The sequence below is a fragment of the Lontra canadensis genome, unplaced genomic scaffold (assembly GCF_010015895.1).
Source record: "Lontra canadensis isolate GAN:19392208 unplaced genomic scaffold, GSC_riverotter_1.0 scaffold3, whole genome shotgun sequence".
Taxonomy (NCBI): domain Eukaryota; kingdom Metazoa; phylum Chordata; class Mammalia; order Carnivora; family Mustelidae; genus Lontra; species Lontra canadensis.
In genome coordinates, this window is record NW_022630997.1 from 31,899,874 (window position 1) to 31,913,866 (window position 13,993).

The following is a 13,993-nucleotide window of genomic DNA, read 5'->3' on the forward strand; positions in this document are numbered from 1 at the left end:
TCTTTTTTTTTTTTTTTTTTTTCTTAATGTGGTTTTTGTAGATGTAAACAGACATTCTTTGAAGGCCAGCATGATTCAGTATACTTAAGTTCTAGAAAAATGTTAAAGGTGAATACCACCTGATACTGTGTGTGTATGTTTAAACGAGACCATTTTAATGTCAGTATCCATAGATATCCAACAGTTATTTTACTAAAGAATTGATTTTGCCATTTACACAAAATAAAACTGAAGCACATACACGGTAACTAGGTTTCTGATTTTCTCCTTGAGTAGGGAGCAAGCAGGAGGGTGAGAATAGCAAAATGAAACTTTATACTGTTAGGAGTATTTTGTCAACTGAGTGGTACTTTTATTCCTTTTATTTTTTCACCCTCATAATATGCCACTCCCCCAAATGTTCGTAGGTTGTTTGGTAGGTAATTGGAAGTATTAGAAAGCTAGCTAGTTTTGATTGCCTTTTCAGAAAACTTGGATTTTACAGAGGACTTGCCTGGAGTGCCTGAAAGTGTGAAGAAGCCCCCAAATAAACAAGGAGATAAATCAAAGGAAAACACCAGAAAGATTTTTAGTGGCCCCAAACGGGTAAGTAAAGCATTATCTGTGATTTGTATTACTTATTTATTATTGGTGGGAGGGGTGCAACTCTTACTTTTTTTATTTGAAGATTACTAACAAATTTTGTCTTTTTTTAATTTGAAAATTACTAGTAAATTTATTTATCTTCCAAGGGATATAAGTCAATTTTTTATATTTAACCATTTTTTGAAGTGTACAAAAATATACCTAACATAGTTTTTATTATATGTGCAGTTCAGTAATATTAAATACATTCACAGTGTTTTGTAACCATCCCATTATCATATCCAAAACATATCATCTCCAGCAAAAACACTGTACCCATTGAAAAATAACTGCCCCTTTGTCCTCCCAGCTCCATCTCCTGGTAAACACTCTTTCACTATTTGTATCTATGAATTTGCCTATTCTGGTTACCTTGTATAAGTGGAATCATAAAATACTTAACCTTTTTGTGTCTGGCGTATTTCATTAAGCATAATGTTGTCCGGGTCCATCTGTATTATAACATGTACCAAATTTCATTCCTTTTTTATGGCCAAAAAACATTACATTGTATGTATATACTGTATGTGCTGTAGTTCAAGGGCATTTTATTGGTGAGAAGATCAGACTCTGCCATCCATTGGTAACTCCTCTATTAGGTGATAAGGTGATATAAATATATTGAAAGTTACTGTTTGTGTTAGTTTAAGCCATAAACTGGCTGACTTAATAAAGCATATTTATTCTGTCACAGTTCTACATGCCAGAAATCCAAATTCAAGATGTAGGGAGGGCTGTGCTTTCTCAAAGCCTCTAGGGAGAAATCCTTCCTTGCCTCTTTCAGCTTCTGGTGGCTCCAGGTCTTCCTTGGCTTGTGCTGAGTAACTTGCAGTATCTACCTCTGTCACATGGCCTTCTCCCTCTTTCCCTGTGTCGTCTTTTAGAAGGACACTTTGTATATACCACATTTTGTTTATTCATCATTAGGGTTGTTTTCACCTTTTGGCTGTTTGAGCCCCTGCTTTCAGTACTTTCGGGTATGTATCTAAGAGTAGAATTTTTGAGACATAGGGTAGGTCTGTGTTTAATTGTCAAACTCTTCCACCTTAACTGAACCATTTTACATTTCCACCAGCAGCAATGCATGAGGGTTCCATTTTCTCCATGTCCTCACCAACACTTATTTTCTGTGGTTTGTTTTATTTTGCTTTTTGTTTTTGTTTCATGTTAAAGATCTATCTGTTTACTTGGGAGAGAGAGAGTAGGCACGCATGTGCGAATGCTGGTAGGAGCTGAGTGAGACAAGCAGACTCCCCAGAGTGGGGAGCCTGATGCAGTGCTCCATCCCGGGACACTGAGATCATGACCTGAGCCAAAACTGAGACACCCTTAAATGACTGAGTCACCCAGGTGCCCTGTTTTTGCTTTTAGTAGGCCCCATGCTCTGGAGCCCAGTGTAGGGCTTGAACTCATGACTCTGACTGAGATCAAGACCTCTGCTGACGTTAAGCTGAGCTTAACCAACTGAGCCACACAGGCACCCCTATGGGTTTTTAAAAAAATTTTAATAACTATTCTAATGGGTATGAAATGGTATTTCATTGTGGTTTGATTTCCCTGACTAGTGATGTTGAGCATCTTTTTGTGTACTTGTCATTTGTATATCTTTTTAGAGAAATATTTATTCAAGTCCTTTGTGCATGTTTGAGTCAAGTTGTCTTTCTGTTGAATTATAGGAGTTTTTTACATAGTCTAAATATTAATCTATTAGATAAATAATTTGCACATAGATCCCTTATTCTGTGACTTGTCTCTTCATTCTCTTGATAGTGTGCTTTGATCACAGTTTTTAATTTCAGTGAAGTCCTAATTTGTTTTTTCTTTTGTTGCCAGAAAATCACTTCCAAGTCAGGTGTCATATGGCTTTTCCCTTATGTTTTCTCCTAAGGATTTTATAGTTTTAGGTCTTATATTTAAGTCTTCGATCCATTTTGAGTTCATTTTTGTATATGGTATAAGTTAAGGGTCCAGCTTCATTCTAATGCATTATGTAAGTCATTTTAATATGGTCCAGTGTGAGTATTTAGAATAATTTGCTTGATTTTACCTGTTCATTAAAAAAAATGCCTTTATGGGCACTTGGGTGGCTCGGTTGGTTATGCTGCTACCTTAGGCTCGGGTTGTGCTGGGATGGAGCCCCACATTGGGCTCCTTACTCAGCAGGCAACCTGCTTCTCCCTCTGCCTGCAGCTCCCTCTGCTTGTGCTTGCTGCCCCTGCCCCGCCCCCCCATGCCAAATAAGTAAAATCTTTTAAAAAATTAATTATATAACATGTTATGTGTTAATTAGTTTTGTTATTAAAAGGTAGTTGTGGGATGCCTGGGTAGCTCAGTCTCAGGTGTCTGCTTTCAGCTCAGGTCATGATCTCAGGGTCCTGGGATCTGGCTCTGAGTTGGGATCCCTGCTCAGTGGGAAGCCCTGTTTCTCCCTCTGCCTGCTCGGCCTGCTGCTCCCCCTACTTCTGCTCTCTCTGATAAACAAATATTTAAAAAAATAAATAAAAGGTAGTTACAGGTTGTTAGCATCTTTTGCAGATCGAACTGCTTTTAAACAGAAGAAGCAGCTTGTTTAGGAATGAATAAGGCCAAGTCTTACAGCCTCATTTTATTTTTATTCTTTTATCTAATTGGGATTCATTTCAAAGTAATTGTGCTATACTTTTGTACCCCCATGTGTCTAACCCTCATCAAAAAAAAAGTGTTTAATGCTAATTTCAAAAAACTTAAGTTGCTCTGGGGCCAGGGGCCAGGGCAGTGTGGAATATAATCTGTATGGACTATATAGACTGTAGTCTTTTTTTTTTTTTTAATTAAAGATTTTATTTATTTATTCGACAGAGATCACAAGTAGGCAGAGAGGCAGGTGGAGAGAGAGAGAGGAGAAAGCAGGCTCCCCGTGGAGCAGAGAGCCCGATGTGGGGCTCGATCTCAGGACCCTGGGATCATGACCTGAGCCGAAGGCAGAGGCTTTAACCCACTGAGCCACCCAGGAGCCCCTCGAGGGCTTTTTCTTATATGAAACTGGTAGTTTGGGTGCCTGGGTGGCTCAATGGGTTAAAGCCTCTGCCTTCAGCTTAGGTCATGATCCCAGGGTCCTGGGCTCGAGCCCCACTTTGGGCTCTCTGCTCTGTGGGGAGCCTGCTTCCCCTTCTTGCTCTGCCTGCCTCTCTGCCTGCTTGTGATCTCTGTCGGTCAAATGAATACATAAAATCTTAAAAAAAAAACAAAAAACAAAAAAACTGGTAGTTTATTTTTTAAACTGAAGTGTATGGCAGTAAAGAATATGAGTACTTACACAGTTTGGACCTCCCTATCTTGATTCATGCTAAGTGACCAACAGCTTTACCCATTTAAAAAAAAAATTTGTTTAAATACTTAAAAATATTAGAGAGTGAGAGAGAGCATGAGAAAGGAGAGGGTCAGAGGGGAGAAGCGACTCCCTGCTGAGCAGGGAGCCCAATGAGGGACTTGATTCTGGGACTCCAGATTGTGACCTAAGCTGAAGGCAGTTGCTTAACCAACTGAGCCACCCAGGTGCCCCTAAAAAAAGCTTTTTAAAAATTAACATATATTGTATTATGTATTTCAGGGGTACAGGTCTGTGATTCATCAGTCTTACACAATATACAGTGCTCACCACAACACATATGTTCCCCAATGTCCATCACCCAGCCACCCTATCCCTCCCACCTCCCTCCACCCCAGCAACCCTCTGTTTGTTTCCTGAGATTAGTGGTCTCTTGTGGCTTGTCTCCCTCTCTGGTTTCATCTTGTTTCATTTTTTCCTCTCTCCATGATCCGGTGCCTTGTTTCTCAAATTCCACGTATCAGTGAGCTCATATGATAATTGTCTTTCTCTGATTAACTTATTTTGCTTAACGTAATACCCTCTAGTTCCATCCATGTGGTTGCAAATGGCAAGATTTCATTTTTTTTGATGGCTGTAAAATACTCCATTGTATATATGTACCACATCTTTATCCATTCATCTGTCAGTGGACATCTGGGCTCTTTCAGTAGTTTGGCTCTTGTGGACATTGTTGATATAAACACTGGGGTGCAGGTATCCCTTCAGATTACTACATTTGTATCTGTGGAGCTTTATCCATTATTGATTGCTTTTGCATCATCTGTACGAATGACAGCACAGTGAAAAAGGCAAATAACATATTATTATTGTGAAATAGTTGAAAGAGTTTCATGGGTCCCCAGCATACAGTTTGAGAACTGCTGATTTATAACATTTTGCTTTGTTTTCTTCCCTCTCAACTTTTTATTATGAAAAGGCAAAATATATAGAAAATGTAAAAGATCGGTTTGATGAATACCCCTATCCCTCTTCCTAGATTGATTCCAAATTAATATTTTGATGTAATGGCATATATGTGATCTCCTCCCCCTACTACATATATAATTTCTTTCTTATTTGAAAGTTAGTTGGTCATTTGTAGAGTTATGGATAACATACATTTCTTTCTTCTTCTTCTTTTTTTAATTAAGATTTTATTTTTAAGCAGTCTCTACACCCACTGTGGGGCTTAAACTCATGACCTCGAGATCAAGAGTCCCATGCTCCATCTATTGAGCCAGCCAGATGCCCCAAGATAACATACGTTTGCTAAGCATACATACCTGGCTGTGGTTATATGATTAAAGTTCTTAAAAACATTAGCAGTTCTTTGATATTATTTGATGTCTAGTCCATATTCTGTTTACCCCAGCTATCTCTGAATTGTCTTTTAGTGTTTTTATTTTTCTTCCAAACCATAATCATGTAGTTGTTTTATCTCGAGTCTTGAACAGTCCCCTTGTCTTTTGAAAATTCTTGTGGCACTGATTTTATTTTAAAAAGCTTATGAGGGGCACCTGGGTGGCTCAGTTGTTAAGCGTCAGCCTTTGGCTCAGGTGATGATCCCAGGGTCCTGGCATCCAGCCCCACTTGGGGCTCTCTGCCTGGCGGGAAGCCTGCTTCTCCCTTTCCCACTCCCCCTGCTTGTGTTCCTTCTCTTGCTGTGTCTTTGTCAAGTAAATAAATCTTTAAAAAAATAAATAAAGAGCTCATGATACTAGTTTTGTAGAATTTTCCACATTCACAGTTTGTCTGATTTTTTCCTGATGACATCCTTTAGGTAATTATTGTATTGAAGTAGTATAGTGGTGGGTGCCTGGGTGGTTCAGTTGACTGTCTGCCTTTGGCTCAGGTCGTGATCCCAGTGTCCTGGTATCAAACCCTGCTTCAGGCTCCCTGCTGAGTGGGGAGCCTGTTTCTCCCTCTCCCCCGGCTTGTGCTTGTGAGCTCTCTCTCTCCGTCAAATAAATAAATAAAATCTTAAAAAAATATAAAGTAATATAGTGGTATAGAACACTGGAAATTAGGTCCAAAAGCTTGATTAGATTCAGGTTAAACATATTTTGGCAAGAATAAGTCAAAGTGATAATTGTATGTTGCTTTACATTAGAAGCTACGTAACAACCTAGTAATTCTGCTCTTGATATTGTTTGACTACCAAATGAATGTTGTGATCACCAGCTGTCCAATAAAGGTATATTTTTCCTCTTGTAATTTAGTAAGTAAGCTTCTGGGTGCTACTTTGGTACCATCTAAATATCCAGTTCCCCGTTACTGTTTCACTTCATCATTTTAGCATCCATTGTTGATCTTTGTCTGCATCATTTATTACACTGACAGTTGTAGGAAGGTGAGTTTTCTAATGGCTCTTCTACGTTTAATAACTGGGATTCTATAAAGAGTTTTCTTTCTCCTTTCCCCACCACCTTGCACTCTCTCTTCCTCTCTTTCCTACAGTATAGACTCAATACTTTTTGCTTTTTAAATGTATTTACAGGAGCTCCTAGGTGGTTCAGTTGGTTAGGGGTCTGATTCTTGATTTCAGCTCCTGTCATGATGTTAGGATCCTGAGATGGAGTCCCATGTTAGGATCCATACTGGGTATGGAACCTGCTTGGGATTCTCTTGCTCCCTCCCCTCTGCCCCTCTTCCCAACCCCTGAGCACATACAGGCATGTTCTCACTCTCAAAAAAAAAAAAAAAAGTATCTAGAGTAAACTGGGCCTGTGTGAGCCATTTATCTCTTGTGTCCTTTTGCTATAACTGCATCATCTTTTATTCTCCCTAAGATTTTATTTTTTTAAGTAACACCTACACCTGGCATGAGGCTCGAACTCACAACCATGGCTGAGATCAAGAGTTGCTTGCTGTACCACCTGAGCCAGCCAGGTGCCCCAACCCCATCATCTTTGAGTATTTCCCTTGCTTTCTGCACACAAGATGACTGGGACTCATCTTGTATTTTACCTGTTTCAGTCATGGAAGCATTCATTTATGGAAGGATCCTTGGTTCTTCTGGTGGGAATAGTATTTAGAAACCCAGATCTGGATGCTAGGTGTGTTCATTGCTTTTAGGCTCTTGTTGGACAGAACTATGAAACATGTTGAAAAAAAAAAACTGAGTTCATTTTGGTAGTTTCATTTCAAATTTAAGATTACAGAATTTTGTACTAGTTTACTTGCTTTATCTTATAGTATATCTTACTCTCAAAATTGTAATACCAATATTATTATAATGTTTTTAAGATCTTGCTTATTTGTTAGAGATTGAGAGCACAAGCAGTGGGAGCAGCAGGGAGAGGGAGAAGCAGGCTCCCCACTGAGCAAGGAGCCCCATGTCAAACTGGATCCCAGGACTCTGGGATCATGACCTGAGCTGAAGGCAGACGCTTAACCAACTGAGCCACCCAGGTGTCCCAGTACAGTATTATTATGAACAATAAGTACACTGAGTGAATTTTAAGTTTTTCCAGTTTTTTTGTCTTTAGATTATTTCATTGAGGATGAAGTCATAGTAATGTGTTCACAAATTTTTAAGTACTTATATGCTTATGTTAATTGATACTCATTTACATCCATTTGTATTCATTTGTGTTCAGGTTTTTTAGCTTAGTTTTAAACTTAAATATCAGAGTCATTTCTTTGCTACTAATGTGGCTTAGAAGGCAGCACTGTACATGTACTTGACCCGATTATGAAGCAGTCTCTCTGTCCTAAAGTAAATTAGGTCATATAACCTAGTAGGCAGAAGACCTATTTACTGGTGATGGCTAATGTCTGAGAAAAATTAAGAAAATACTAATTTATAAAACCAAAAGAGCTATGAAATTGAATTTCTTTGAAACATGTAATATGGGTAAAGCCCTGCCTTAAAACCAAAGTCCTAAATAACATTTTATTCCCTGAAGAAAACACTTAAGTGTTTCAGTTTCCTTTTTAACCTCCTACTGAAATATTTGCCAAAATATTTTAAGTGAGAATTTATCAGAATTTCTTTACATATGTTAGGAATATTTAGGTGGGTGAGTAATTTTCAAAAATGAAACTTTGACCCAAGTGTTATTGTACTTTAATAAAAATAATAATGTTTTAGATCCCGTGGAAGATATGTACCCTCACAGAAATATCTAGGTAAAGAATTTAGAAGCCTACTTCAGGAAGAGAGCAACAAGAAGTTAAGCAGTATAAAATAGCTCATAGGAAATAGGTCATCCATTTGCCTTTAAGACACTGAAAGACTACTTCAGAAAGCCATTGAGAAACAGAAAAAGAAATTTTGCTATTGAGTTTTGATGAGTGTAAAGGAATAGAGGAAATAAATAGGTTAAAATTTTAAGCATTTAAATGATATAAATTAATATAATGGAAATGATAGATGTTTTATATATAAGAAATTAGGACTTATGTTATCTGTGCAAACAAAAAAAAATAGATAAGCTCATTTCTCAAAGGAATTTTTATGTAGGTTACCCCCAAATCTCCAGAGAAAAAAGAAGGGGGGGTTAAGTACGTGGGTGTAGGAAATGTTCTCAGCAGTTGTTCTAGTTCTCCATTATAATAGAAACAGCATCATGTTGCTGATAGGTCAGTGGGAGTATCTAGGTCTTCTCTAATCTGATTAGATTTAAAGACACTAATGACCTCCTTTCTGTGCAAAGAGGTAGCCTTTGGCTTGGGGTGGCAACAGTTTCCTTCCCTACCTGTCAGGCTTTCTTAGCCCCAATACTGTAGATATTTTGGACTGAATAAATCTTTATCGTGGGGTTGGCCCTTGTAAATTGGAGAATATTTAGCAACACATGTGGCCTCTACCTGTTAGATGCTAGTAGAACTTGCTCCCCCTAACCCTCCAAAAAACCCCACCACCAGTTGCTTCAACCAAAAATGTCTGTGGACGTTGTGAATGTCTTGTGGGAGTCAAAGTGGACTTCCCTCCCATTCATTGGTGTGTTTGTGTGTCTTGAGAATCACATTGCAGACTTGATGCCCATTACTCCAAAATCTCTTAGTCTGTACTTTGTAAACACAAGAGCACTTTACTCTATAGCAGCAGCATTCCCATCAACACAGGAAATTGGTTTGACATTGATAAAATAGTCTAGGCCATAGATCCCATTCATATTTTACCAATTGCCTCAATAATGGTTTTATGGCATAAGGTACCCTCCTCTCTCCCAAATAAAGAGCCCATGCTCCATTCCAGAATCACATGTTGTGTTTAATTGTGACAAGTCTCAACTCTCCTTCAGTGTGGAACATCTGTGTCTTTCCTGGTCTTTCCATGACTTTGACATCTTTAAAGTGTTAGGATCTGCTGGTATTTGTAGTTGTCCCTCAATATGTGTGTGATTTAGGTTATATGTATTTGTTGGAAGTACCACAGAAGAGATGCTGCGTTCTCATTGCATCATATCAGGTGGCACACAGTTGGCCACTTTGTACCATTACTATTGATGTTAACTGATCCCTTGGTGTCTGTCAGGTTCCTCAGCTTTCCTCAAAGTTTCACCCACTAGTTTTAGCATTCTTGCCCAAATCAGTTTTTTTACTATGATGGTTGTTAGATGTTTTTTCCTAATTATGTCATTCTTTCTGCAGTTATTAGCAGTTGGCCTTCTACTTTAATGTGGATCTTTTTCTCTGTAAGACTGTGTGTGTTTATATGTTTATATTTATATATCATTTCTTTATCTCCATATGAACATGGATTACTGTTTTATTCAATCATTTGTTAAATATTATTAAATGATAATACTGTCGTTCTTTCAGTGCCCAGTTTTCTTAGATTTGGCATTTGGATGTTTCTTCAAACTGCCTTTTGATATGTCCAGTTCTTGAATTTCTTTACTTAATGACATACTGAAATGTTCGGTATTCATCATATACCTTCCCAGCCCTGGAATCAAGCATTTATCTAAGGACCCCTGTTTTCTTTTAGTGGAAAATGGTATTTAGAAATAAAGGTCTAGGGTCCTGAGTTTGAGCACCATGTTGGGCATAGAGAGGACTTGAATAACTAAAGCTTTAAAAAATTTAAAAACAAAGAAATGAAGGTCTGATGACTAGGTATGGTCACTTATGTAGGAAGTATGTAAATATATGCATCTGTCTCACACACATATTTTGTATCTATATTTAGAACCATGAATTCACACTGATAACCTCTAATTCAAGTTCAGCACCATGTTTTATTCTAGCCTTTCCACATTTTCACTTTGCTGATAGTGAGAGCTCTGGTTCCATTATCCTCAGTATATTTATTTTTTCAATCCTCATGTATATACCCAGTTTCCTGACCACACAGGCCATCTCAGTTTTAGTGCATCTAGCCAAGAGGTCCCTCTTCCCTCTCCCAGCCTCTCCATGTTAGAAAACATTAACTTTTTAAACCATGCTGCTCTAGTAATCTTCCCCAGCACGTAACCAGGGATACAGAAAAGGGTTGTTCATAACAGGATCAAGGGTTGTCTAGGGGAACACATGTGGCAGCAAGATGAGAAGGGTGAGGAAAACTTCTGGTAAGAATGTAGTGAGGGTACCTAGGTAGCTCAGTCGGTTAAGCATCCTGACTCTTGATTTTGGCTCAGGTCATGATCTCAGGGTTGTGAGATCAAGCTTCATGTTGGGCTCTGTGCTCAGCGTGGAGTCTGCTTATCCCTCCCCCTCTGCTCCTTCCCCTGCACTTTCTTTCTCCTTCTCTCTCAAATAAAATCTTTAAAACAAAAACAAAAACAAAACAGTGAAATGATTAGTCAGAAAAGTTGTAACTTAACTAGAGAGAAAATTAAGAGTTTGAGGGATTAGGTTGGGACATATATGTATCTAAATGCTTGTTTCTCGGGGTGCCTGGGTGGCTCATTGGGTTAAGCCTTTGCCTTCGGCTCTGGTGGTGATCCCAGCATCCTGGGATCAAGCCCCATATCAGGCTCCATGCTCGGGGGGAAGCCTGCTTCTCCCTCTCCCATTCCCCCTGCTTGTATTCCCTCTCTCGCTGTCTCTCTCTGTCAAATAAATAAATAAAATGTTTTTTTTTTAAATGCCTATTTCACTCTATGGTTTTATTGGTCATTTGGCAATTTTGATGCCTTTTTTTCTTGAAAATTTTTTATTCCTCTTTAAAAAATGCCATCCTAGGGTGCCTGGGTGGCCCAGTGGGTTAAGCGTCTGCCTTCAGCTTGGGTAATGATCTCAGGGTCCTGATCGCAAGGTCCTGGATTGAGTCCTGCAGGGCTCCTTGTTCAGCAGGGAGCCAGCTTCTCCCACTACTTGCTGCTCTCCCTGCTTGTGCTCTCTCTCAAATAAATAAAAAGTCTTAAAAAAAAAAAAAAAGAGAAAAGTAGAAAGTGCTACTCTATTTTTGATAGCTAGGCATAGTTTCCCTGAATTGTTATTTGTGGTTGTCATATATGTGGTGATACATTTAGATAATTTCTTTTGCCTTCCCTGCCTATTTATTTGACACACAGAGAGAGAGAGATCACAAGTAGGCAGAGAGGCAGGCAGAGAGAGGAGGAAGCAGGCTCACAGCTGAGTAGAGAGCCTGATTCAGGGCTCGATCCCAGGACCCTGTGATCATGACCTGAGCTGAAGGCAGAGGCTTAACCCACTGAGCCACCCAGGTGCCCCTTTTGCCTTCCCTGCTTTTTACTTGATTTCTAGGTTTCCTTCAGCTGCTGCCTTTCTGCTCTCTTTCTTAAGGCGTTATCTGTGTAATCATCTTAACCTTCGGTGCTTGGAGGGTTATATATTATCTGGGACTTTGGCCTTCTTATTTTGCTAGTTAAGATTGCTACTGGGTCACTGATGAAACAAACCATATTTGTCAGTCTCCATTTCAATTCTCAAATATTTATATTTTCATTTTTATAATTTTCCTGTAGTTTAGTGTTGGGCCCATCTGGCACTATCCTTTGTCTGACTTTCAGGGAACATTCTGGGCTTTATTTTTTTTTCTTCCTTTCTTTCATTCAGTATGACACTGGTTAGTGGGCTTCTGGATAATTGAATTAAAATTAGATTATCACTGTAAATCATGGTTATATATTAGTTGTATAAAGATTACATAAAGCTGCAGTTTTAAAGTTAAGTATAACTTTATAGTTTTATAAACTCATTTTTTTTGTTTCATAAAATGAATTTATATGGTTGTATATCTTAAAAACAAAGTCTTACAATTAAAGAGTTTTAAAGATTTTATTTATTTATTTGACAGAAAGAGAGAGATCACAAGTAGGCAGAGAGGCAGAGAAGGAAACAGGCTCCCTCCTGTGCAGAGACCCTGATGCAGGACTTGATCCCAGGACTCTGAGATCATGACCTGAGCCGAAGGCAGAGGCGTTAACCCACTGAACCACCCAGGCGCCCTACAATTAAAGAGATTTTAAAGGACAAGTAGTCCCAGTTCCTACTCAAGAGCAGATGTTCCTTCACAGTATCCTTCTTTAGCAGTTAACTCATTCTCATGAAGCAGCTTATTTTTTCATCATATTATTTTACCCACTGACCGTCCTGGGATCTAGTCACCAAGATGGCAGTGTGAAATTTACTACATCTCTTGGACTAGAAACCCCAGATAACCTATGAAGCCTGGGCGGGGTGGGGCGGGGAGCGGGGGAGACCCTAGCCATTGGTTTGCTATTGAAATTTCCCAAATTGTGCAAGTAAAAAGCCACAGCTACCCATTTATAGCTAGCTCCTCAGTTATTGATATAGAGAGTTGTTGAAGCTTGAACATATTCTTGCTGATCCAGGGTTTGGAAGAGGCTCAGTTTTAGTTGGCTTTTCTTTGTGATTTTTTTTTTGTCTTTTTCAAGGTTTTATTTATTTGTCAGAGAGAGCACAAGCAGGGGGAGCATCAGACAGAGGGGGAAGCAGGCTCCTGCTGAGCACGGAGCCCCATGTTGGACTCAATCCCAGGACCTTGAGATCAGGGCCCAAGTTGAAGGCAGACGCTTTACTGACTGAGCCACCCAGATGTCCCTGTTTTTATTCAACGTATACTACTTGGTTTTCACTGTGCTTGCTGCTGGAAAATAAAAAAAGAATGTGTCTTTAAAAGGCTGTCTGGTGAGGAAGAATGTTTTTCCTCCTGTGGAAACTTTTGGGTAGTCTTTAATATTTCCTCAAGTGTGTTTATTTCAAAGCAGAAGCATCTGTCATCTTTTGTTTTGGTTTTTAAAGATTTTATTTGAAAAAGAGAGATACAGAGAACACAAGTGGGGAGAGAGAGAGGAACAAGCAGAGTCTCAGCTGAGTGCAGAGCCATACGTGGGTTTCAGTCCCAGAACCCTGAGATCATAATGAGCTGAAGTCAGGCGCTCAACCAACTGAGCCACCCAGGAGGCCCCTGTCAGCTTTTTATATAGATAGAATTTAACTTAAATAGTAAATGAGGTACTTAAATTGTTGATCTGAATAATGTAAAGACTTGAGAAAACGTGAATTATTTTCTTGATTAATTCTTAGGAGGTATTTTCTTAACTTTTTTTTTTTTAAGGTTTTGTGGGTTTTTTTGTTTTGTTTTGTTTTTGTTTTTAAAGGATTTTTTCTTTTAAAGATTTAGTTACTGGAGTGCCTGGGTGGCTCGGTCAGGTAAGCATCTGCCTTAGGCTTAGGTCATGATCTTGGGGTCCTGGGATCCAGCTCCACGTTGGGCTCCCTGCTCAGTGGGGAGTCTGCTTCTCCCTCCCTCTCCCCCTGGCTTGTACATGCTTGTGCGCTCTCTCAAATAAGTAAATAAAATCTTTTTTAAAAAAAGATGGATTGATTTATTAGAGGGTGAGTGCCAGTGAGCCGTAGAGAGGGGCAGAGGGGGAAGGGGAGAGAGAACCTCAAACAGACTGCCTGCTGAGTGTGGAGCCTGATACAGGGCTCTGTCTCACAGAGCCACCTGAGCCAGCTGAGCCACCTAGGGACCCCTGGAAGGATTTTAATAAGGAATGAAAGTACTATTAATCTTTTTCATTTTCTTTAATTCAGGCGCTTTAACGTTTGGAAGTTCAAAATATTTTTTATAACTGA

General features: G+C 39.1%; 1 protein-coding gene across 2 annotated transcripts in view; it reads left to right on the forward strand.

The window, feature by feature from the left end:
* Positions 1-13,993, forward strand: part of WAPL (WAPL cohesin release factor) — an 85,244-nt gene that overhangs the window by 27,223 nt on the left and 44,028 nt on the right. Inside the window, exon 4 of one of the 2 annotated variants that reach the window (XM_032838401.1) lies at positions 485-585. In XM_032838401.1, the coding sequence (XP_032694292.1) occupies positions 485-585 (101 nt within the window). Of the gene's footprint in view, positions 1-466; positions 586-13,993 lie in introns of both variants that reach the window. The other variant, XM_032838396.1, reaches the window with a different exon arrangement.